We start from the raw sequence: 24529 nt of genomic DNA, 5'->3' as shown, positions 1-24529 counted from the left end.
CATTATAAAATATTCAATCATGTACAGGATGAAGAGAATATTGTACACAAATGGTGCATAGAAATTGCCATTATGCTGGTAGCTATACAATTACACATTATCTACTCTGCAACATTGAATAGTACACTGTTTTTCCTTTAATTGCACATGTCCCCATTGTCACAGCTCGCTCCCTTCGCTCCCGTTCCCGTCACTTGGGGGTATGTTTGAGGGTTTTTTCCCTACTGGACATTTCCTCCGAACCTTATGCTACAGTGCTGTGATGAATTGGGAACGCTAAAACCTTATTTTCCAAGTTACTTCCCTTCCGGATCCATTCCTGGTTTTTGGCAGCCAGCATGCTACTTTAATCTAATGACTATGCTTCCCAGAATGCCTGGCTCACTGCCTCACCTCCTCCCTTGCAGGACAAGGTTGGGTGGAGGATAGGCAACACCTGTGGCTGCAGGTGCAGCAGGCGGCACACCTGAGGGGTGTGCTCGTTAAGCAGCTTTAAAAGCCTCAGTTTACTTCAGTCCAGCGCTGGTCATTGTTGCAGTGTTCCTGTTGTGACTGGTCCCTTGTTCCTGGTTCCTAGCTTTTGTGCCTAGTTCCTAGTTCCTGTTTCTTGTTCCTCTGCCCTGGATTTCGAATTTATGTGCTTAATTGATTTCTGCTTTCTGGATTTCCCTTTCTGTCTTCCTCTGTCTGCAGGCAGCCTTTCTCTGTGCTTTACCCTTTGATTCTGCCCAATTTGCCTGTGTTCTCGGTTTCTTTGAAGCTGTCCTTTGCTACTGAAAAACTTGATGCATTAGTCTTTCCCTTTATAGATTCAGCTTCCTGCCTTTTCTCCTTGGATGGGTGGGAAAGGTTTCCTTTTGTGATTTCATTTTCCCTGCTCCTGATCCTTACTTTCTATTGGGATCCATTCCATGTTTTCCATTGCACTTCTGCATTTATTTCTCATTGATTATTAGGTGTGGGGTGCTGTTGTAACTAGTCCCAGTGTGAATGCCTTTTGTTTTCCTCTCCATTTTATAATCACTATTCCTACTTGCCCCTTGACTAGGGTCTTATGTATTTAGTTTTCCTCCACCCATTGCTGTTATAGCCTTCAGGTTCCCTATTTGATCATCTGGGTTCGTGGGTTTACTGACATTCCAGTGGTCTTTCCGGTCCTCGTGAGTACTGTTTCTAAGTTCCTTATTCAGTATCATCCAGAGTGTCAGCTCACAGATCCTGTCCTTGCTTGCCCTCTACGTGGGCTTAGCGCTGTCAGTATCTGTAATAGCATAGTGGGTAAGGAGTTGCCAACTTTCCTTTCAGTCATAAGGAGGTTCTAAGTGCTTACCCCACAACCCTTTTCATATATTGGTATTATTGTTTCATTCTATTTGCACTCCTGGGTTTTAGTATACACGAGTCTTGGGTATTGTATGCACGTTGTTAGATTCAAAGTTGTTCACTGTGTGATTCCGTGCACATTTCCCTTGCCATATTCATTGCCTTCTTCCTTTCTTAACAGAATGACCAGCCGTTATTCCCGTTTGAATATGGCCAGTTCAAGAAAGAAAGGCAGCAAGGCCACTAACAAGTTTGTACAGAAAGCTTCCCTTAAGTTTACCTGTGACAATCAAATCACTGATCCTGACTTAAATGAACTCCTTGTTACAAATGGGTATTTACGTGCAAAGTTTTTTTCCCACAGGATGGCCCATCGTACATTGCCTGATCCTAGTTCTGTCTTTAATTTTGATCCAGATTCTATGTTCGCACAAGCCTTAGCAGCGGAAAACAAGACACTGCTAGATTTACTACACACAAGCACGTCTGTTGTTGAAGCCCATGATTCCGGTTGTGCCTTAGCTCAGATTGAACAGTTTCATGATTCAAACAAAAAGAATGGAGGGGTTCCTTGCATATCTTCTGTTTTCAGCCCTCAGTCTACTGCTTACTCCTCTGCACAAGTACTTACTGTAGTCCCAAATGCCAAGAGGTCTGATGTCAGTAGTCTGCTTAAGGGAAACCAGACCAAGTCGGTAAGAGAGAGTATAGATCACAAAACCTGCAAGCAGTGAATGGCAATGTACAATCAGTGCAGATCCGGATGGCTAGGGCAGGATCCAGCCCTAATGCCACCATGCCTTCCCCTGTGCCTACTGATAGGGATGTACAGTTAAGGCGGGGCATGCTAAAAGCTGAACTTGAGGAGTTAAAACAAGAATACATTACTTTACAAGAGGAGAATAAAACCTTACAGTCTTTTCTGAATACACCTCAAACTTTATCCGTTGATGAAGTGAATACTGTTCAGTCCCTGAGTGCGGAGGTTTTTGTAGGTCATGATACTTGTCAATATGTAAAATCTATTGGGAGTGAAAGTCTTTTTTTCTAGCACAGCACTTATTCAGGGCACAGGTTCTGACAATTGTCCTACCGTTTGTCAGGAATTGCCGTTAGCTGAAGATTTACAAGCCACTCCTTTACCTAAGATTTCCTGTGTAGCAGTTTGTCATAATTCTGAGCTTTAACACATACATGCTTCTGATTCCCAAACACAATCCACAATGGTGGCATACACAGAATCAGTCACTACTGTAGGCTTAGGTTCTGCCCTTGATCTAGCTGCTGAGACTGAAGTAGACATTCAAGCTGATGTGGAAAACGATGCTACCTCTGTGTTCGCTCCTCCTTCTGCCAATTCTTGTCACAACGAACAGTCAAAGACAGTACAGAATTCATGTTTTGATGGACTCATTCCGCAGTATACTGAACCAAAGACCTGGCAGGCAATTCCTGAACTGTTGATTGTTAATATGCCACTTTCAGAAGCTAAAACAGAGGAATGGACATTTGACGAAATCCTGATTAACAGAGACTTTACTATGGTGATTCCTCTGGTTGATTTTGACTTCTACAAAGGAAGAGACTCTGTGTCATCCACTAAGGAGAGGGACAGCAGGGGTACAGCTCAGTCTTTGGTTACTGGTGCCAAGGAGTCAACCGCCCTAAAGGTGCTTTCCATTCCTGAGCCACAAATGTGTCTGTCGACTTCTGGGACTTCAGTCTGTCCTCCTACAACCATTGACTCTTCGATTATCCAGTCCACGGCTCTGCAGTCATCGTTGTCAAACTTGTCTTCAATCAATGAACAATTGCTATGTCTGCCAGTCACTCAAGAGCCTTCACCATGTACGTGGTCAGAGCCAAAGACCTTGACAAGTTTGTCTTCAGCTAATGAGACGGCTCCAGCTTGCATGCCCTCAGCCTCAGAATTTCCTCTGGCATGCCTGTTTTCGGCTACAGTGACTCATCCAGCGGATTATCCTTCAGGCATGGAGCCTCCAGTAGCACATCCTGAGTGCCTGTCTTCGGTCCCAGAGCCTACTGCTAGTTTGGCTTCAGTTCATGAGAGACCTGTATCCTGCTCAGCCTCACTGCGAATATCGGAGGTGCACCTGTCTACTCTGTCTGATCATGTTGCATATTCTCCTACTTCAGAGTTACCTCCTGAATCGCAACCATTTATTACGGATGAACGTCCAGCCTGCCCTTCTTATGCTTCAGGAGGATCCCCAGAAGGCCTGCCTTTTACACAAGTTGATTCTCCCAACTGCTTGACTGTAGAATCAGCGCCTCCCGAATATGCAGCATGTGAGTCTGAGACTTCTGCCAGCTCTCTCTTCAGAAACATCAAGCTGGATCACGACTCGGGAGGGCCTTACATGCAAGGCCGTTGGACTTGCCTGGAGTGTTACGAGAGGGAGACGGATACCATCTGCCATGGCCCAGTCACCGAACAAGTAGCCGACCAGGATAACGGGCTGGACGGTTTGCATTTGGGGGCCGGTTTGGATCAGCCACTTGACAGCTTTTTTCTTGCCGGATCCCACATGAGCCTGAGGGAGGGGACGGGCACGGCCCCCCAGCTGCTGCACCATCCGGGTGCTAGTAGCCAAAGGAAGGGTATGACTGCTGCAGTTCAAGATGTGCCTGTTTTGCTCCTGCTGCGAGTGTGCCTGATGTACCAAGTACTGCGTCTATCACTCCTATCGGTATGCCAAACGTCCCTGCGGTTCTATCCCACGTGCAACAAGGTGGCTACATGACTGACACCAGGAGTGCCAGCCTTGTACAACCCATTGGACTTCCAGGCCCCCAAGGTGTGGAACAGATGCAGTCGAACCTTGGTCACCCTCAACCACAGGCCTTTAACCAGATGGATGATGGGAGAAGATCCGAATCTCTACCTCGGCCGCCACCTTCTTTTTCTGAACATGAACATTTCCTGAAACCTGCTATTTTCTCACCTCCTGTGTGTCCGCTCTCGGCAGGGAGGCTACCAGAGCATCTACCATTGTCTAAAGCATGTTGCACCAGCCTGCCTTCCTTCTCAAGGATGTATGAGTGTTCGCTCCCAGAGACTGAGCTTCCTGGACCTTCCAACTCTGCTTCGGGTCCTGCAAGTCCTTCATGCCTTTCTTCGACCCATGAGTCTCTTCCTCACCGAAAACCTGCCTATGGCTCTTCTAGACTGCGGCCTGATTCTATTCATTCCAGTCCCTCTGCTTTTGCCCACGGGTCATCGTTTCCGTCAGTGCCACCTCCGAGGACAAAGCGCTCCTGTCATGGAAGGAAGATGTTTTGTGCAGGTGATGGCCGCCTGGAGTCGGCCGTGGGAGGGGGTATAGTGTCACGGCTCGCTCCCTTCGCTCCCGTTCCCGTCACTTGGGGGCATGTTTTAGGGTTTTTTCCCTACTTGACATTTCCTCCGAACCTTATGCTACAGTGCTGTGATGAATTGGGAACGCTAAAACCTTATTTTCCAAGTTACTTCCCTTCCGGATCCATTCCTGGTTTTTGGCAGCCAGCATGCTACTTTAATCTAATGACTATGCTTCCCAGAATGCCTGGCTCACTGCCTCACCTCCTCCCTTGCAGGACAAGGTTGGGTGGAGGATAGGCAACACCTGTGGCTGCAGGTGCAGCAGGCGGCACACCTGAGGGGTGTGCTCGTTAAGCAGCTTTAAAAGCCTCAGTTTACTTCAGTCCAGCGCTGGTCATTGTTGCAGTGTTCCTGTTGTGACTGGTCCCTTGTTCCTAGCTTTTGTGCCTAGTTCCTAGTTCCTGTTTCTTGTTCCTCTGCCCTGGATTTCGGATTTATGTGCTTAATTGATTTCTGCTTTCAGGATTTCCCTTTCTGTCTTCCTCTGTCTGCAGGCAGCCTTTCTCTGTGCTTTACCCTTTGATGCTGCCCAATTTGCCGGTGTTCTCGGTTTCTTTGAAGCTGTCCTTTGCTACTGAAAAACTTGATGCATTAGTCTTTCCCTTTATAGATTCAGCTTCCTGCCTTTTCTCCTTGGATGGGTGGGAAAGGTTTCCTTTTGTGATTTCATTTTCCCTGCTCCTGATCCTTACTTTCTATTGGGATCCATTCCATGTTTTCCATTGCACTTCTGCATTTATTTCTCATTGATTATTAGGTGTGGGGTTCTGTTGTAACTAGTCCCAGTGTGAATGCCTTTTGTTTTCCTCTCTATTTTTTAATCACTATTCCTACTTGCCCCTTGACTAGGGTCTTATGTATTTAGTTTTCCTCCACCCATTGCTGTTATAGCCTTCAGGGTCCCTGTTTGATCATCTGGGTTTGTGGGTTTACTGAAATTTAAGTGGTCTTTCCGGTCCTCGTGAGTACTGTTTCTAAGTTCCTTATTCAGTATCATCCAGAGTGTCAGCTCACAGATCCTGTCCTTGCTTGCCCTCTACGTGGGCTTAGCACTGTCAGTATATGTAATAGCATAGTGGGTAAGGAGTTTGCCAACTTTCCTTTCAGTCATAAGGAGGTTCTAAGTGCTTACCCCACATCCCTTTTCATATATTGGTATTATTGTTTCATTCTATTTGCACTCCTGGGTTTTGGGTATTGTATGCACGTTGTTAGATTCAAAGTTGTTCACTGTGTGATTCCGTGCACATTTCCCTTGCCATATTCATTGCCTTCTTCCTTTCTTAACACCCATCTAAAAGCACCTGTTATTTAAATAGCAATGGATTTTTCAAAAGAACTCATTCATTACAGTCATCATCAACTAAAGGTTGTTCAGAGGTGCAGCTCCTCGATATTTTACATCGAACTTCCCTAGTACTAGTTTCGACCAAACAACTTCTAGAGCTACAATAGCACTGATGTCCGTCTTCTTCAGGACCAAACTGTTTCAAACATAAGGTGTATAATCTGTTCTTCATAACACCTTCTCAAAGAGTCTTTATCTTATCTAAAAAACATATACAAAAAACAATTAAAATCCTTCTATTTCACAAAATTGTCTGTCCAGCAATCATCAGCTGCTGTCATTTGCGCCTGTGTGTATATCTAGAGCAAAACAATTACTGTTAGCTCCTCTCCAATTGCCCAATGTGGATTGCCTCTAGCCTCAATTGGAAATGGTACAGCTAATTAAATCCTGCAATGACATAACCAGGAATGTGGGGGGTAAGAAAATACCCCCTTCAGCTTGGTAGTGGTGGTGCCATACAATGTAACTAAGTAACCACTTTATCTGACATATTCCAGACTGACCACTTTTAGGTCATGTTCAAGTTACAAAGCCCTTGTGTAGACAAAAAACGGCCTCTAAAATGACCGTTTTGTAAGCTTATGTTATTCATTATAGAGAAAGTCTAAAGAAAACCTTAAAAAACCTTAAGAAGTGTGCCACAAAGAAGTTACTATGAGTAATCTAACAGTCTCCGGACTTAGACCTGGAGGGGGCTGTTTGATTCACAAAGCAGTTACTATGAGTTGCTCTGGCTTAAATCTGACTTAATACTCCCTTTCTAGTAATCAGATAGGAGTGAGTCAAAGTTGCTCACTGTCCCTTCTTTGTTAACCCAATAGCCCTCCATGTTTAAACCAAGAGTAAGTCAGAGTAACGTCTTTGTGAATCGGCCTCTTGACATTACATCTAGTTAAAGCAGTGTCTTAAAGTGGACCAGTTCAAAACACATCTACATGTCGCTGCAATGCTGCCATCTTTCACAACATGACCGTTGGATATGGGTACTTCTTAAAGTGAACTGGTTGATTGTAGGCAGTTGAAAAAGAGTGAGCTTTGGGGCCAGGTTAAGCCTTCCTGATCCCAATCTTCCCCCACTCTTCCGTTTCCCACCCCTGCCTCAGCCTGTGTATTCTCTTCCCCCCCTCCCTGCCAATTGAGAGAATGCTGTCTCCATTCCGATTCACTCTCCTCTTCATGTGCTGTCTTGTTTAGACTGAATGCATTTTTAGTCTATTTTTCTGCACCGTTGAACCTCTTGACATATTGAATCTCCTTTTTTTCCATTTAGGCGTCTTTGGCACTGGACCAGTTTCATGTTAAAGATCGTGCCAGCAGAAAGCAATACTTTCACATAAACCATTTGGAGCATGACCTTGCAGGTTAGTTTATAGCAAACAGTGTTTTATCAAAAGCCAAGGATGCCGGGGAAGAGGAACATCTGCCCATCGCTTGGTTTAATATTCATTAGGGGCCTGTACAACTATTTAATGGTGTGCCGATTGCAGGGCCATTTTGATGCCCAGGTCGCTTAAAATAGACCAGATTTCATGTCCTTAGGGCCAACATAGCACCACCTGGTCCCTTCTGAGGGGGCTGCCCATCATATATTGCTAGAATTGCATTAAAACAACGTCTCTGCATTTGAAGAATATTTAGATAATGTAAAGTGCCACTAAAAGACTACTGTGATTTCACTTGAAAATAACTCCGGATTTCAGAGCTCAATCCGGATTTTCAGGGCTTACTTACTAAGCACTGTAAAATGATCTGCCTAAGGATGGGATCAGACAGATACAACACGCAGGTCTACAAACCTAAAGCTGACCAACATTCTTGTACCATAATTTCACTGCATACTACCAGTAACCAATGGCATGTTGTTTAATTAAATAGTGTCATTTTAAAACGAAAATTGGCCAAGCAGCATTGCTCTAAAATGAATGGGATTTAAAGATGGATTTTAAATACCATTTTGTAGGAAGATGGATTTTTCACCCCTGTCAGGAATTCTAGAAAGTTTGTGGCAAATAGCACATTTTGAGGCAGACTGGGCCAGTTATATTGCTTAGAACTGAATATGTCAAGATAATTGTATGCAAGGGATTCTGGGTTCTCTCTCAAGCAATTTTAAAGAAAGGTCAAAAATCACATTGAATCCATGAAACATTTCAATACTGGACATTATTAGAATTTTTTTTTACAGGGTTTGTGATGGTTCTCCCTGATAGATCTTTGATCTTTTTATATTTTATTTATGTATTTAGTACTTGGTTTATTATAAACCTTAGACATTCTAAGCACGAAATTCATGTATACAATACGTCATGCAATACAATTAATTCCATAATATTTCTTAAATAAAAGAGAAAAAAGAATCTCATACAAGATACATTCAACCTTAGATATAACCTTCTATACACTCAATAAATATCTCCAACTCACAAATCTTCAATACGTTGCTGTTCCTTTTCTAAAAAGGCTACCGCCTTAATTAATAAAGAGGATAGATCTTTAGGAAAGATTGTGGCAAATGGTACATTTTAAAGCTTAATGTTGAGCAAAACTGGATGGAGTTTTTTTGATAAGGGGACCAATACCATAACTGAGCTTGGTTTCTAAGTGCTGATTCAGGATTCAAACCTCTGTTTTGCTGCGTGGTCTCGCTTCCTAGACCAGCGCGTTGCCCCTGTGCTATCCTCCCAGTTAAACGTCATTGTTTTGTGGGATTTCAGTGTTTGCTTGCTTGATCTTTGAACCAACACAGTTTATTTCAAGCAAATAGCTTAAATGCTTTTAATTACACAAGCGCAGCTTCTGTTTTTTCGCTACCAGCAGACACAACGCTTTAGTATGGAACCATATTTCTGTACCATACGAAGTTGGTCTTGTGGGTCCCATTCCATCATGCAAATGCTTTGTCAGAGCATGGGATGGTTCAATGGGTTTGTAACATAATCAAAGTGTGGAACTTCTTTCAGGTGCAATCACCATTGTGATGACGCCACCTGCCTGGTTCTTTGGACCAGATGGGTGGTGAATGGGGGTGCTGTGTGTCACCCTCAGTCAGTGGATGTTGGTCCCGGAGGTGGTATGGGGATGACCCCTCTCACCAAACCAAGCCATCCACATGACAGAGGACAATCACAGTGCCTCAATACAGGCCAGACATGAGGGCTCCGAGTACACTTACTTTGTCAGTCGATTAAAGTGCACAATTCATAAGTCTTGACTTTACCCAGATTCCTGGTAAGACCTGGTAGGGCAATAACAATAATAATGCACCCCCTCAACAAGTGAGATGGCCAGAAGTTCCCTTTCAGCAGACCCAAGGCTCCAGGATAGGAAACTTGCCCTTAAGTAGAAAAATGCCCCTTCACTCAATGATGGTAGAATGTGTTTAGATACAGTTGCAGCTTCACACAATGCATAGAAAATGTATCCCCTGAAGTGAAGTCGCAGCTCCACAGGTGCAGTGTTATAAATCCATGACTTTCCAAATGCTGAGAAAACCTCTTGGGGAGCAAAGTTTAAGCAGTATTGTTCCCCAGCAAGAAATTCTCATGCCAGGGATACAATGTTCCAATTTCACCACGCACATAATATGAAAACTGAAACAGCCTCATTACAAGGATGTTGCTATCCCACTGGTAAATCTGGCAGGATACCACCAAAACTGTAAAACTGTTACCAGCACTTGGAATGCCGGAATTACTGGCATATTCCAAGTGCCGGAAATGGTGGTAATTTCCCATTCCATGGAGTCCCATAGAGCCGCATTCCGATTCCCCCACGGGGGAATTGCTGGTATTTCCAGCACCGGTAATATCAGTGCCAGTAATACCTGCATTTTTTGATGGTGGGGAGCTGGATTTACCAGAGCTGCTGGTAATTCCGGCCACCCCACCACTAAACATGCAGTTTGGCGGTGCTGGAAAAGTGGCGTAACAGAATGAGCACCACTTTTTTCCTGCACTGCCAAACTTGAAATGGGGCCAAAAGTGTTTGTATAACTCACCCAGTGTGTTTGTAGCACCTTCCTCAAATTCTGGAACCACAGAAGACCTCCACTCAGCACAGGCAGCATCAGTGATGGAATAACTAACTTTTAAAGTGGTGGACATGTCAAGGTCACCCCCTTGCCCCCGTGAAGGTTTGTGTACCCGCCACCCACCACCTTTCCCCCATGATGGGTTGTGTGAACCCCACCCACCTCCCCCTCGCCCTGTATTGGTTTGTGTGCCCCCCACCCACCCCCTTGCCCCCTGTGATGGTTTGTGTGCACCCCCACTCACCCCTTGCCCCCTGTTTTTGTTTGTATGCCCCCACCCACCCCCTTTCCCCCAGTGATGGGTTGTGTGCCCCCTACCGACCCCCCACCCGCCAAGCATGTTTTATGCCACCCAAACCCCTCCCCCTGTGATGGTTCATGTGGCTGCCACCCACCCCCTTTCCCCTGTGATGGTTTGTGTGCCCCCACCCACCCCTGGCCCCCCGTGTTGGTTTGTGTGCCTCCCACCCACCCCCTTGGCCCTCTTGATGGATTGTGTGCCACCCACCAACCCCTTTGCTCCCCATGATGGATTGTGTGCCCCCCACCGAACCCCTTGCACCCTGTGATGGTTTGTGTGCCCCCCACCCTCTTGCCCCCTGTTATGGTGTGTGTGAACCACACCCACCCCCTGGCCCCCCATGATGGTGTGCGTGCCACCCACCCACACCCTTGCCCCCCGTGATGGTGTGTGTGCCCCCCACGCACCCCCTTGCTCCCTGTGATGATGTGAGTGACCCCCACACACCCTCCTCCCCCCCTCCTTGTTACTTTCCGGCACTACATCAATTGTCAACTGGCATAGTAATGTAACTGCTTGTTTTTGTCTATTTATCCTCCCTCACCCCCCCCACCCCTCCTCCTTTTATTGTTCCTTGCACTTGCACTATTTCCCGGATTAAGATCTGCAACATAAATTCGGCATCTTGTTGTAGTAGTCGATATTTTAGCATTTTACATGGGTTTTTATATGTTTGCTTTATTGATCTGATACCATTGTTCTGTAATTTCTCATCGAGTTTTAAGATCTTAAGTCCCCTGATCTCCTTTCTCATGAGAGTTTTAGCCAAGGCCAGTATGTCGGGGGGTTAGGTGCCACTCTGTTTGGTAGTAGTCATATGCCCCTCACCGCTTCATCGATAAGGGACATAATCCCAGGTACATTAAAGGAGTTTAGCCTCCATTCCAGAGTTGATTGATTAAGCTGGGCCCTCAGATTTTGATTTCAGATCTCAATGTTACTGGGGGTCCATCTAACGGCATTTCCCGAGGGACTAGCTGCACTTGCATATCCCCAGGCTAATTAAGATAGTTATTTTTCACATTCTGAATAGTTGAAGGACTTGTAAGAATGTAGCTGTATTTTTCCTATGTTCCCTCCCTACTTGAAGAGCTTTGAAACGCATTGGGCCTCATTACGTGGTAGGAGGTAGCCATGGTGCTATTGGCTACCCCCTTACCGCATACCGGGTCCGGATTCTCAGAATGGGTACTTACCGGGTCATTCCAACCTTGGAGGACCCGGTGAGTCCCCATTCTGAGAACCATTGCCCATTCCCATTTCAGCCCCCATAGGGCTCAATGGGAATGGGGAAGTAGCTAATAACGGTACCGCAATTTGCAGTACCGTTATTAGCTCTGAAGTCCCTTAGCGGGTCCCATACCGGTAATCCCTTACCTCCTACCGCGTAATGAGGCCCATTGTGTATAGGCGCTATACAAATAAACATTTAATCAATCAATCAATCAAAGGTTTGTCCCCCACCCTCCAAAGACAAAGCACCCCCAGTTGCGCACAGGTAAAATAACTAATCTCAGTGCTCACTGAATTACTATGCTAAAGACCCTGACTGACCAACCCAAGGGAAGATGATGCTGGAGCAGAAGGCATGTGTTTGGAGAAGGCTGAAGACTAGAGAGCAGTGGAAGAATCAGGGGTTGGAGAGACACAAGAGAGTGGGGAGGTGGCAGCAGTGGAAAGCAGGAGGAGGTGGCAACAGCTAAGAGAGTGAAGGAGCAGGTGGCAAAATCAGATGGAAAGAGTGCATAAGAGGAGGTGGTTAGAGTTAAGAAGGGAAAAAAGGAGGTTGTAACAACAGTACGATGGATGCATGAAGACATGATAACATCAGGACATTGAAGTGGAAGTCAAAAGTACTTGGTAGCAATCTAGATGCTGGAGGAGGCGGTAAAAAACAAGGAGGATGAGGAGGTGATACTATCAGAGGAAGGAAGTGGCACAGAGGAGGTATCATCAGAGGGAGACAGTGATATGAAAGAGGAGGAAGACGTAACACCATCAGGTGTAGGCAGTGTAGAAAGGGTGGTACAGTGGAAGTTTGACATCATGGGGAGAAAAGAATAACCCAGAGTAGAGAAAAGCCCAGAGGAGAGGGGTTGGAGGTAGTACCAGCAGGCAGAGACCCCAGAGCAGACCAGCTGGTAAAACTCCAGGAGATGGAAAAAGATATAAGAGAATGAGGTGGCGAAGTAGGGGCCATGCTGGAGAGAGGGACCCATTTCTAAGCTAGGTGCAGCAGGAATATTCCAGCAGACCCTTTTAGACAGGATCAGAGGATGAGAGGAGGAATGAGATAAGTCCAAGTAGATTATTTAAAATCAAAGAGGTAAGGGAAGAGGAATCAGGGGCAGTCCAGGAATTAGGCCTCACTCTAGGGCCTCCTCTAACTCTGCCTCAGTGAGTCTCGGGGTACAGGACAAGGAAACGCATGTATCTAGATCAGATGGAGAAGAAGGGTGAAGTGTTAGAGTGGAGGCAGAGGAAGTGAAGGACAGAGGCGAGGGAAAAGGTTAGCTAGCAGGCAGATGAGAGGTAGGTTAAGGGTTAATTTAGAGATGAGGAGGTAGGCTTTCAGTTTGGTTTTGAACAAATCTGTGTGGATGGTTTCTCCGATGTCTGGGGGAAGACAATTCCATGCAAGTGGAGCAAGAAGAGAGAAAGGGCGGAAGCGTGAGAAAGCACAGGGAGGGCGAGGTGCCACAAGGGCAATTGAGGAGGCAGAGTGGGGATTACAACAAGGCTTGTAGAGTTGGATAGAAGAGGGTAGATACAGTGGTGCCTTACCGCTGATGTATGTGTGAACCAGGAGCAGAAATTAAAATCTGGCCTGGTGATGGTACGAGGAAGTAGGTGTGAAGTGAGGGAGTTTAATGAGAGGCCTGGTAGCAAAGTTAATGATCTTGTCGAGAGGACTGAAAGCATAATTGAAGAGATCAAAGAGCATACTGACACAGTATTCCAGTTTAGAGAAGACAAGAGTTGTTAAAAGATGCTGGGCAGTGTTAAAATAAGGAGATGCCCGAGTTTCCTAATATTTAGGAGGTTGAGGTGAGCTGCTGTAGCAGTTTTGGAGATGAAAGTAGAGAAGGTGTGAGAAGGGTCATAAATGACACTGAGGTTTCTAGCTGAAGAAGAGTAGGGGAGAGTGTCACATGGGAACTGGATAGGCACAGGAAGAGGTGATAGAGAGCATTTGACAGGGAAGAAGAGCACGTCTGTTTTGGTAGAGTTTAACATCAGAGACTGCAAAGCAATCCAATTTTGATGGAGAGATCAGAGGAGAGTTAAGGAAAAGAAAATGTGGGTGCCATCCGAAGAGTTGATTTGAGAACCCAAAGGAAATTAGTGCCCCAAAATCTGAGTTGTAGAGTGTAAAGAGGAGCAGACCCAAGACCTTGTGAAACACCAACAGTTAGATGAGTGAGTTGAGATGAAAAACGCCGAGGAGCCAGGGAACCAACAAGGAGTAGAAAAAACAGTGGACAAGGACAGAGTCTCTGAGAGGAAAATTAACCAAATCTCAGTGAGAAGTGAGAAGCACCCTGCCTGTTTGTGTGTTGGGGAAGAGCCTACTTTCATAATAGTGGGCCCTCTTGTGACACATCTCAAAATAAAATGAGCTACACCATGTGGTCTTCGCATCCTTATTGGCCTCAGGAGGAACCCTGCGAAAACCTATACCATGTTTGATATTTTATGTCGATACTTTCTGCATTTAGATTTGTTCAGTCCTCCTCCTTTCTTCTCCTTTCTTTTCTTACCTTCTCCTCTTCAAGCCTCAAAGGGTTATCTCTAAAGGCTCTGAGCTCGAAAGGCCCTAATGGGCAGCAGGTACTTAACATGGAAAATAACTGCTATTAGACCAAATCATGCAGAATGGGGGTAAGTCGCTTGAAGTGCAGGACACGTATTAACATTCTAGCAGCAACGCTCTGCTCTAGCTGTAGTTTTCAGGTTAAGCACATGGGCAGCTTTAAATAACTTCATTTCCATACTAAAAACACATCCACCCAAAAGTGTGGACCAATGGTTCATGATCTGCTCTTGATATGATCGGGGGAAACACTTGGTGTCCTAATTGAATAATACCCAGCATTAATGACTGCAATGTGTGTACCCTTGATGAGGCGGCCCCCAACAGGATGCAGATGTTGCACACTAGGCGGAAAAGAGAGGTGTGGCACATCACTTATTAATGGCAGTTTGCATTCTCCCTGACCTCGCCTTTGTTGATTCTATGAACTCATGATCATTCTTTCTGCCTGAGCTGGGTTCACTGTCTCTCAAGTTTGTTGGCGGCAGGTGAATCTTTTTGACTGCAGTGACGTAAAGATTTCCCATGAATATACATGAGTAACTGAGCATAGCGAGGGATTAAACACCAATTAAAGGGATTTCTGGGGGGTACTCCCCTGAGTAAGTTGCCATCTATGATGTATATTCCATCATTCCGATACACATACCTACTCCTGTGGCCTTTGCCCTTAACACCAGTAAGAAATGCCATGCCATAGTGAGAAAACCTGCACAGAATAGTTGCACCAAGGTAGGACAGAATGACCATGTAAGAACATTCATCATGTTGGCTTTGTCCTTAACACTGGGAAACAAAAGCCAAGCCACAATAAGAAAAACACCTCTTTGCTGGCTACACAAATGCTTGGGTTTTACAGTTGGTACATTACATACTTAATAGTATCTCCTCAAAACTCACATGAAAGGCAAGTCATACGAACTGTGCAGAGATCTTATGATTTTTACTGTGCGTAGATTACACAAGTAACATTTCCTAAGAACTCAAATGAAACGCAAACCGAAGCTAACTTTGATGTCAGTTTTAAAGTGATGGATTAAATTTACAATTTCATTTGAAAAGGAACACTATTCACACGAAAATGTACACTTTGTATACCTGTTTGTCAGGGTATTAGCTATTATGAGGAGTACCTGGGTTACAATATCCTTACTAGGATAGAACTGGACCTTATATACATCTGGACTTGGGCAAGGACAACTTTAAAAAGGGGGTTGTACGGGCATCAATTGGGATTTTACGATCTAGTGCTGTAATGCCCAGGGGCCCTTAGAACTATGGAATAAACAATTAGCATAACATAACCAAACATCTGTTTAGAACAGTCTTTGTATATTGTGGCGTGTTTTCAGCCCCAGGTTATAGATGAACTGCATCAGGTTAATTTAGGCCCAAAGGCGTAGAAATATGGAACATTAACTGTTGGCTGGCAGATAAAAGACCAGCGACAGGGCCAGAAGGTATATGTTTTCAAACAGATGACCGATGCACTGAAGTACAGCTTAGGCAAAAAAATGAACTGTTATGGCGGACTCTGTGAATTCAGCGGATTGATTGGAAAATGAACATATTAAAGATGAAAACTCCAGAGTAACTCAAAGATATGTTGGAGTGTAAAGTTGTGCATGATGGCATGGTGCAGAAATATAGGAAATAGTTTTGTCTTTGGAGGTCTGGTCTTGTCAAGGCGACACCAATAGTTTGAGCAATGATATGAGTTTATCTTGGGACATGGTAAACCATTTGTCGCGTCTTCCTGAGTTGTGATTAAAAAGCCAAATAAACCACTTGAAACTAATACTAAACCAAAATACTCAGATATCAGACAGCGACAAGTTGGTGCTCAGAACATATGTTTATTTTGAATAGTTGCCCTTGGTGATCACCAAGGGCAACTATTCAAACCAGAAATATAACCCAGGGACCTGAGTTTTCTAAAATAACCAAAATGTATTTCTGTTTTGTGGAAGGCACAGAGCCTGGATCCATTTTGACATTCACAGAATGCCACATGACCCCAGGGGGAGGAGTTGTAGTCCCTCTGTCCAAGGAGATAAGGAAATGCATTTTCAGATCATTAGAATGTAAAGATATTTTATTGCAGACTATGGCAACAGAAGAGAAAACCAGACCTTGCTGCAGGCCTTGGGAATAGAAATATATTGTTTTATGGAGCTAATAGTATGCATATAATTAAGAGGATGCCATAGGTTTCTATGGGAAATCATATTTTGTGCAGCAGTTTGGGAACCATGTCAGATACAAAGATGGTTCATACCTTTCTGGAACGCACAGAAAGAGCACTATCTGTTGACAGTGGAAACCAACATTATAAGGGAAAACGTGATTGCAGCTTCCCAGAATAAATTACAGATAAGAGAGAGCCAGGTATCTACTAGCTTATGGAATCAAATACCTGTCCGTAATATATCAGGATCCTAACTATAATCCTTTATTTGGAAATGACATAAATCTGCCAATCAGACCAATTTAGAAATATATGGTTTGTGACCCTTATTTACAAATTGGAGAAAAGTGCCATGTTGAAGATTTTTAACTTCTTATTTGAGTTGGTCAGAAATGTAATTTCAGATGGGTTGAGAAAGAACTCCCAGAAATCGGGCCAGTAGACCTGATGACCAATCTCTCCAAGTGCTGATAATGATATAGTTGTTTAAAGTAATGTTGGATCACCTGGGGGGGGTGCATTCAAAAATGAAATTCCAAACTGTTTAACGCTCCCTGACCCCTTTATTAAAGTAGAAGGGGGCCCCAATAGTAAGCTGAATCTCTGAGTCTGTGCTGTGCCAAAAAGTCCAATCCTTGTGAAGCAATGGGGAGATAGCTGATTTAAAAGCACACTCTCAGTAGAGAGTGAGCAAGGAATTCCAAATTGAATGGGGACATTGGGTGTCATTATGAAATCGGTGCCCGGGAATGGGCAATTACTGGGGCATTACAGCCCCGGCGGACCTGGGAATTGACCATTCCCGGGCACCGGAAAAAAATGCTCCCCATTCCCATTCGAGCCCCAATGGGAATGGGGAAGCCGGATGCACCGGCACCATTCTTGAATGGTGCCGGTGCATCCAACATAGTCTGCTCGCAGGGGCCGGTCTGCCCACCAGGAAAGTGCACATTTTCTGGTGTATGTATCCATTTGCGCTACCCCTTACTTTTCCAAACAGTGTTGGCGTATCGTATCAATTATAGATGTACATAGTAAATGTTGGTTAGTGTGTCAGTAGGCCTCTTTTTGTATTAACAGGGCATGAAAAATCTGTGCCGCACAGTACTGGCCAAGATGAGTACAAATTAGCAATATGGATGTTTCCTAGGGACACTGCACCTGTTTGGTGTATGTGCAATCACACTGCAAGTATCCATAGGTCTCCATTAGTGGCCGCATGGCCACATCTTCGAATGCACTTTTAAGTAGTTGTGGAAGCGCACGTGTTTCCGTTCCACACCTAGACCCATGAATAGATCATCCACTGTATGCTGGTAACACCGCCCCTTTCGCCAGCCCTACAGAATCATGCAGAAAGCTACCGCATTTAAAGTACTGCTCCCGACTTCGTGGGTGGCTCTGCAAACCTACCAATGTGTGGCTACAGTACTCCTAACTGTATAACGGCCACTGGTAAACAAGGAACAGCAACCTTCAATGTCACGTGGCTGTGTTAAATGTCTCATTACTTTAATTTATCTTCTGCTTGCCTTTCCATGACCCGTGATACAAATACATTGTGTCTGCACTCAGCGGTGTGATGGAAAGCATCAAGAGGTCGCATGCCGCTCGTACATTTGAAGAAAACATGTAAGAGCAGGTGGGACAGTTTGTACTTAGTCTGCAAAATGGCAAAGCTGCTGCACCTTCCTCACGCACATACTAGTGCATGTAAAGGCAAGTAAGGAAACAGCAAAATATGCAGAGTGCAAACAACTTTAGTGCTGGTTACAAAAGTGCTCCAGCTGCATGGGTCGCACAGAATAAATGGCTTCCTGCTGCACGTAATGAAGCTGTTTTTCCCATCCTTGTAAACAACATTCTTGTATTCCATGATGTATGGAAATCTGTGAATGCTACCCCTAACACTAATGGCGTAGCATAAACAGTTTCTACTGCATAGGACGACAACTGAAAACAAAGCACAATGGACCAGTGGAAAGACTACCACCCTTTTAGCAATTACGCAGGGTACTTTCATGTACAGCATTTTGCACATCTGCTGGGGGCAACAAGAGGGGCACTCCTGTAGGGCAGCACAGCTGTAAAACAACCTTTGCAAACCATATGCCGCGCTACAGACCCTTACCCGGCAAAGGGCACTGTATTGTGCATGTATTGCAAAACGCTAATGTACAAAGGGAAGTTACTTGGAAGGGTGTGGTAACGGTGCTTACGGAAGCATTACAATGACTAGCACCTATGTGGGTGAGGACTACCCAATAATTCCGTCTCCTGGCACGTCCCCTATAGTATCCAGCCAGGTGCTGCCCCTTCTGTACCGGACCTTTCCTGCCGTTCTTTCTGTGGTGTGTGAGATAAATGTTAAAAATAAAAATGAACTGTGAAAGGGAAAAAGGTAAATGAAGAAAGCACCTTTCACAGATCAACAACAGAATTTCCAATGCATGCATGCAGGGCGGGAGGCGTGGCATTGTGGTAAACACTGTAGTTCAATCGGTTACAAAGGGGGTCGCTGTACAAAGAGGTTTTTGTAGGTGTTCCAGAGCATTTTCAAGAGAGCCACAGTGCAAAACTAAGTACAAATAATTGTCACTGCTTTCAAGAAGGGCACCAAGACAAGTTAGATGGGGTGTGCAAAAATCTGGATGGCTGGCATAGTAAGAAAAACGTTATAGCTAGAGAAAAGTATTTGTGCTGTGAAACGTCATAGTCCCATGGATGAAGGATACCATTGGCACATGTCAAACAAAGCCACAAATACTCTTCTTTGCAATGTACAGCGCTGTCTGCATTCACGGACCAAATAGGAAATGACGCTGCCACATCGGTGGCTGCATTATGCGCTACAAACGTCTGCAAGAGATCTGAAACAAACGCATGAACTGGGCAAGTGCCTCCTTCATTGCAAACAGCACTTAAGGTTGTGTAACATGCTGCTCCATTTCTCCTGAGCAATGAACACCAATAATACCGGCATGATTGCGTGTCACCAAAGTGTCACACAGAGAAATCAAAATCTGACAGTTCGTTGTAGCTACTCCATTGCACTACACATGCACATGATAGATCGCAAAATGAGTAGACACTGCACAGTGTTTTCCATTCACTTTCACTCAATGTATGTCGGAATCCCCGAAAACCTGCACACTGTGCCTCGTGAAACACACAGCCATAACCACACCCTCTGCATTTCTGTCAACAAATACACTGTGTACCACAGTCTGTCTGTACACACCACACCCACACACTTTATTGCCCAATTCCGTAGGCTCTGCAGACCCATTTCTATGGCCGTCATCTGCAAAAGGGTTGTATGAAACACGTGCGGGTCCCCAAGTACGTCGAGGGCCGGGCCCAAGTGAAGTCCCTCTTCCTATTGGCGCACGCCCTAATTATGTGATTGGACAATCCGTACAGTTCAATTTCCGTGGCCGCCACTCGCAAAATCCCCGGATGTAGCTTTCAAGCTGTGTGCGGGAGTGAGGAATAACTTGCAACCAGGGTAGGGGTAGTTCATGGTAAGGGGCGACTCTTCAAAGAGCCGTTTTTTTCTTTTGTTTCGATGCTTCTACGGAAACACCTTTTTTCGGTGTTCATTAGCTTTTGTGAGTTCCGCTGCTCACAGTAGTGCAGTAAACTCTTCACTGCAGCCTGTAGACGAGCAAACAAAAATGCATTGCCAATGGGCAGTGGCGTCGCTAGGGGCGATGGGGGGCCGGGGGCACCCCTGTGAAACCATGTGCCCCCCCTTGTGCCCCCTGCCTAAAATGAGCAGTGACCATGTTCTCCCCTTACATTTGTCTGTCCCCCCCCCCCTACTTTTGTGTTTGGCCCCCTTTGTGCCCCTCCTAAATTAGATTCCTGGCGACGCCACTGCCAATGGGTGACAGCAAAATGCAATTTTCTTGGAAACACTCCGCATTTCCACAACTAATGTGGTCATTGTTGCAGAAAAACATTGCAGGAGCAGACAAAAAAGTATACATTCTTCTGTTGATGAGACACCTTCCTCTGTCTGGCTCGGAACAACAACCATGAGCAGTAGGTCATACTCTTCGTGGTATTATGGATGAGAAAAGCACCTTGGTGGTGGGAAAAAGCATCCTCATGACATTCAGCAATCTCTTCAGTCTACGGAACAAATCTAAGCAAGGCGGGTAACCCATATGCATGCCGTCGTAATGGATGACGATGACATCTACTACTGAAAAAGTGGCGAGGTCTTTGCAAAGTGCATGCATATCAGCAAAATTGCACTCATACACACCGTTCCACAATGCGTCCACTCCTTCCAAAGGAAAATTGCTGTCAAAGTATCTTTGCAGGGTATAGTTGTGCAGATCTATGACAAAGGGATCACCTACAGTCAACACAATGTGTTTCGCCATGTCAGCCACCCTCAGTACGCAGAATATAATGTACACCTCCCCTTCCTGTTAACCACACCCACACTACCTGATTGGCTAATCCCCACACTGCCATGGCAATTGGGCAAGGTGGTGTAAAGGGCACAATTTGTCACGTGCGCCTCCCAAAGTAGCGTGAGAGCTGCACCCTTGTAAAGCTGGAGCAGTCCTTCCCTTTGCAATATGTTCTCTGCAGCTCTACTTCATTGGGTTACGTGTAAATAGGCACACACGCATCCTCCAGTTGCATCGAAGCCACCATCATCCAACACAGTCACTCCTGTACAACACGTTGTACCATTACACATTTACAGTACAAATGTCGTGCCATTCCAAAGCACGTCCACTACAAAGTTCAATGAAAGTATGCACGATTTCTCCATCGATGTACATCCACATAGCCACCTTGGATTTGGCACGTGTAATCTTGAATGTTCCATGTAATGCGTTACCTTTTCATGATAGTGTGGTGGGACAGAGAGTAAATAATATCAAACTGGGTAGGGCATTCAGTCTTCCATCGTAGATGTATGAAAGTGTTTTTTTGTTTTTTTTCTTTTTTGTGATGTGCTTGCCAGCATCTTTTTTTATTTTCTCTTTATATGCATTTCTGTATGTCTCTCGTCACATTTTTACCACATTCTGGTCAATGCTTCTTGCACAGTGTAAAAGAAAATGGCATTGCCAATGACGCTCAAATAAATGCAATTTCTACGTAACCACTATGATCTCATAGTGGGTGGAGAACATGCCAGCAGTCTGCACAAACTCACGCATAATTCTGTTTATAGCACACCTTCCGACCTCTGTCTGCAGCCAAATTACACCATCATGAACAAAAACTCCTCTTGTTGTTATACATGAGTAAATGACCTTCGCAGTAGGAAAAATACATATCACTGCGGTCAGCAACCTCTTCAGGTGACAGATTAATCATCCACATGACATGTAACCCAAATTGAGACTTCCATAGTGCAGCACGACAAACTCTATGTTCATGACGGACGCCTCATATCTGCAAAGGCGACCTATCCCGCTGAACTGCAGTCACCCTGACAGGCCCAGAGAACGTCCACTCCTTCCAACCCGAAATTACCAGCAACGCCTCTTGGCACACAACACCTGTGCAAATGGCTCACAAAGATATCACTGACGATAAGCACTGTGCATCTCTCCATCTCAACTACCCTCTCGATACAGTATTGGGAGGAAATGGTACCGCCTCTTCCTGTGAACTACGCCCTAAACTCCTACTTGCCTATTACGCACAATTCCAATTCCCTTTCCACCCTGCTCATAATGGCAGGATGTGCACATGCGCTTTCCCATATACAGTGAGGGCCATGGTCCAGTGAAGCTGAGACAATACTTCTTCCCTATGCACAGGCACTTTTTGCAGCACTACCCCATTGGGTGCTGTCAAATTTTCAAACAAGCATGCAGCAATGACATACAAAGGCTCTGCATTGCACACTCTCATTTCTATACAGCACTCCATATTTACTGTTGAACACTCTCCGTTCACGTTCAGTTTCATTGCAAGACCCCTCCACCAGAAAGTTCTGCTGAATAATGCACGATTGCAGCACGTAGAAAGATACTCAGATGCACCCAGCGCACCTTTGGCAATGCACCCAATAGTCTAGGCCTTGGACAAACCCACAGCTATACCATACTGACAGTATGCACAGCGCACCGCCATGCACCTATGCAACAACAAATTGCAACAGTTACCATAATGTACAAACAAAACAATCTCTCCTGCATCCCTGTGCACTTTCAATAACATACTATGTGCATACCCACTTTCGTTCACAGAGTATTGTGCCACTTCCAACCTACCCACAATCTGTTTGCAACACTGGGCTATAACGGCTGAAATGTGCTCCACAACCATTCCTTACATGTCACCACCCTCTAACTGATGCACATTCAAAAACGGATTACTGCCATGGGTGTCCTCAAGGCCTAGGCTCTTGGGTTCATGGTCTAAATGTAATGCCACCATGCATGTCACCATGTCAGTAAGTATGACAATCCACATACACACCACTGCCACCATCACTCCTACCCAACCTGCACAGCGCCATGGCGCTAAGCAACACCAAATGGCACCACTTCACAAAACACCCATAAATGAAAACAGGTCGCAATTACCAGAATCCACAAACACACCACAGCCTCCGCCACCACTACCCACAGCCATTCACAAAGTATTGTGTCACTTACCACAACATTTTCACAACATTGGGCCTACCTAAAGAAATCTGCACACAGCATAGGCCAGGAACACACCCACAGCAATGTAATGCCACCATGCATGTCACCATGGCACCCACTACCACCATCCACATACACACCACTGTCACCAACACTCCTACCCAACCTGCGCACCGCCACGCAGCTATGCTCAACACATTGCAACAGTGAACATAATGTGCAAAGAAAACATGGTGTCCTGCACCTCTGTGCACTTTTATTCACTTACTATGGGCGTCCCCACTTCCATTCACAAAGTACTGTGTCACTGCCAACCTACCCACATTATGGTCGCAACACTAGCTCTTCTGCACATACCACACTATACAAGTAGCACCCTGTACCAAATGCAGAGTCAAACATGCGTTCCTGCTGTGGGTATGTTGCAGCCCTACGCTCTTGAGTGCATGCCCTATACCCTACGGCCTAAGGCCTTTGTCCATGCACCCATTAGTCCAATTCTTCCACAGACCCACAGCACCTTCATTCACCCATGCATGCCACCAAGTCGCCAACTACCACATTCCATCCGCAGTGCATCTGTTTTACTGTGGCTGGCTGTGGCTTATTCTGTACTGTGGTGACCCTTTCTGGGGGTGATCTTTCTCCCCGATGATGATATTATCTGCCTTAGGTACACCACTTCTCGCTGACAGTACTGCAATTTGTCCACCTTGTAACTGATCTCTGCCAATAATGTTAAAAGCTTGACTGAATCCTCCCTTCACTGTTCTTCTGTTGCACTATAAACCAAAAACTAATCTACGTATTGAATCACTGTGATTGTAGTACCCTTGGGCAAATGAGTGTGTTGGAATCTGCGGCCCTGGTAGGTAAAAGCTGTGGGGTAATGGCAGTCTGGATGTAGTGGGATCAAGAAAGATACATGTTTCAGATTGATTACAGTGAAATATGTGGCATCTGTGGGGATTTTACACAGGATGGTGGCAGGGATGGGAACGACTGGGAATTCTGCCTCTACGATGTTATTCAATGGGCACAAATCCTGAACTATTCTCCAGGAGGACCATTTCTCTTTTTTCAGTTCTATATGATTTTTTAATGAAACATTTACGATGAAAAAATAGCAATTTGTATTTATTATGTTTTTTATTTGGGGTGGCCACCCCTAATCCCCCATTTCCCTATGCTTGTAACCCCACCCCAACCCCCTCCTCACCTGTTTTAACCCCTTAACCCTGACCCATATATATATATATATATATATATTTGAAATCAATATTTTTTCATTATAATTGTTTCGTTATAAAATCATTCTCTGAAATGTGTTCATTTAAATCACTGGATACCCTTTTTTCACAGGATTGATAGCTGTGTTACAGGGAGATTCTGAAAGCTGAAATGATGTCCTGTTGCCACAATGCCTGTAGGGTAGAGTGAATGCCCTTGTCTGCTTCTTTCAACATGGGGTACTGTTTTATGCAGGGCAATACTGTGCCTGGTTTCAA

The 24529-nt window shown here is 45.0% G+C and overlaps 1 protein-coding gene across 1 annotated transcript in view; it reads left to right on the top strand.

Moving 5' to 3' along the window:
* Window positions 1–24529, top strand: part of LOC138498349 (transient receptor potential channel pyrexia-like) — a 738095-nt gene that overhangs the window by 33267 nt on the left and 680299 nt on the right. The window contains exon 6 of the mRNA XM_069622140.1: window positions 7327–7417. Coding sequence (XP_069478241.1) covers window positions 7327–7417 — 91 coding nt within the window. The remainder of the gene's footprint in view (window positions 1–7326; window positions 7418–24529) is intronic.

This window comes from Ambystoma mexicanum, chromosome 5q, assembly GCF_040938575.1.
Source record: "Ambystoma mexicanum isolate Mex_15411 chromosome 5q, UKY_AmexF1_1, whole genome shotgun sequence".
NCBI classification, from domain to species: Eukaryota; Metazoa; Chordata; class Amphibia; order Caudata; family Ambystomatidae; genus Ambystoma; species Ambystoma mexicanum.
Note: the sequence above shows the minus strand (reverse complement) of the source record. Positions and strands in the feature narration are given on the sequence as shown.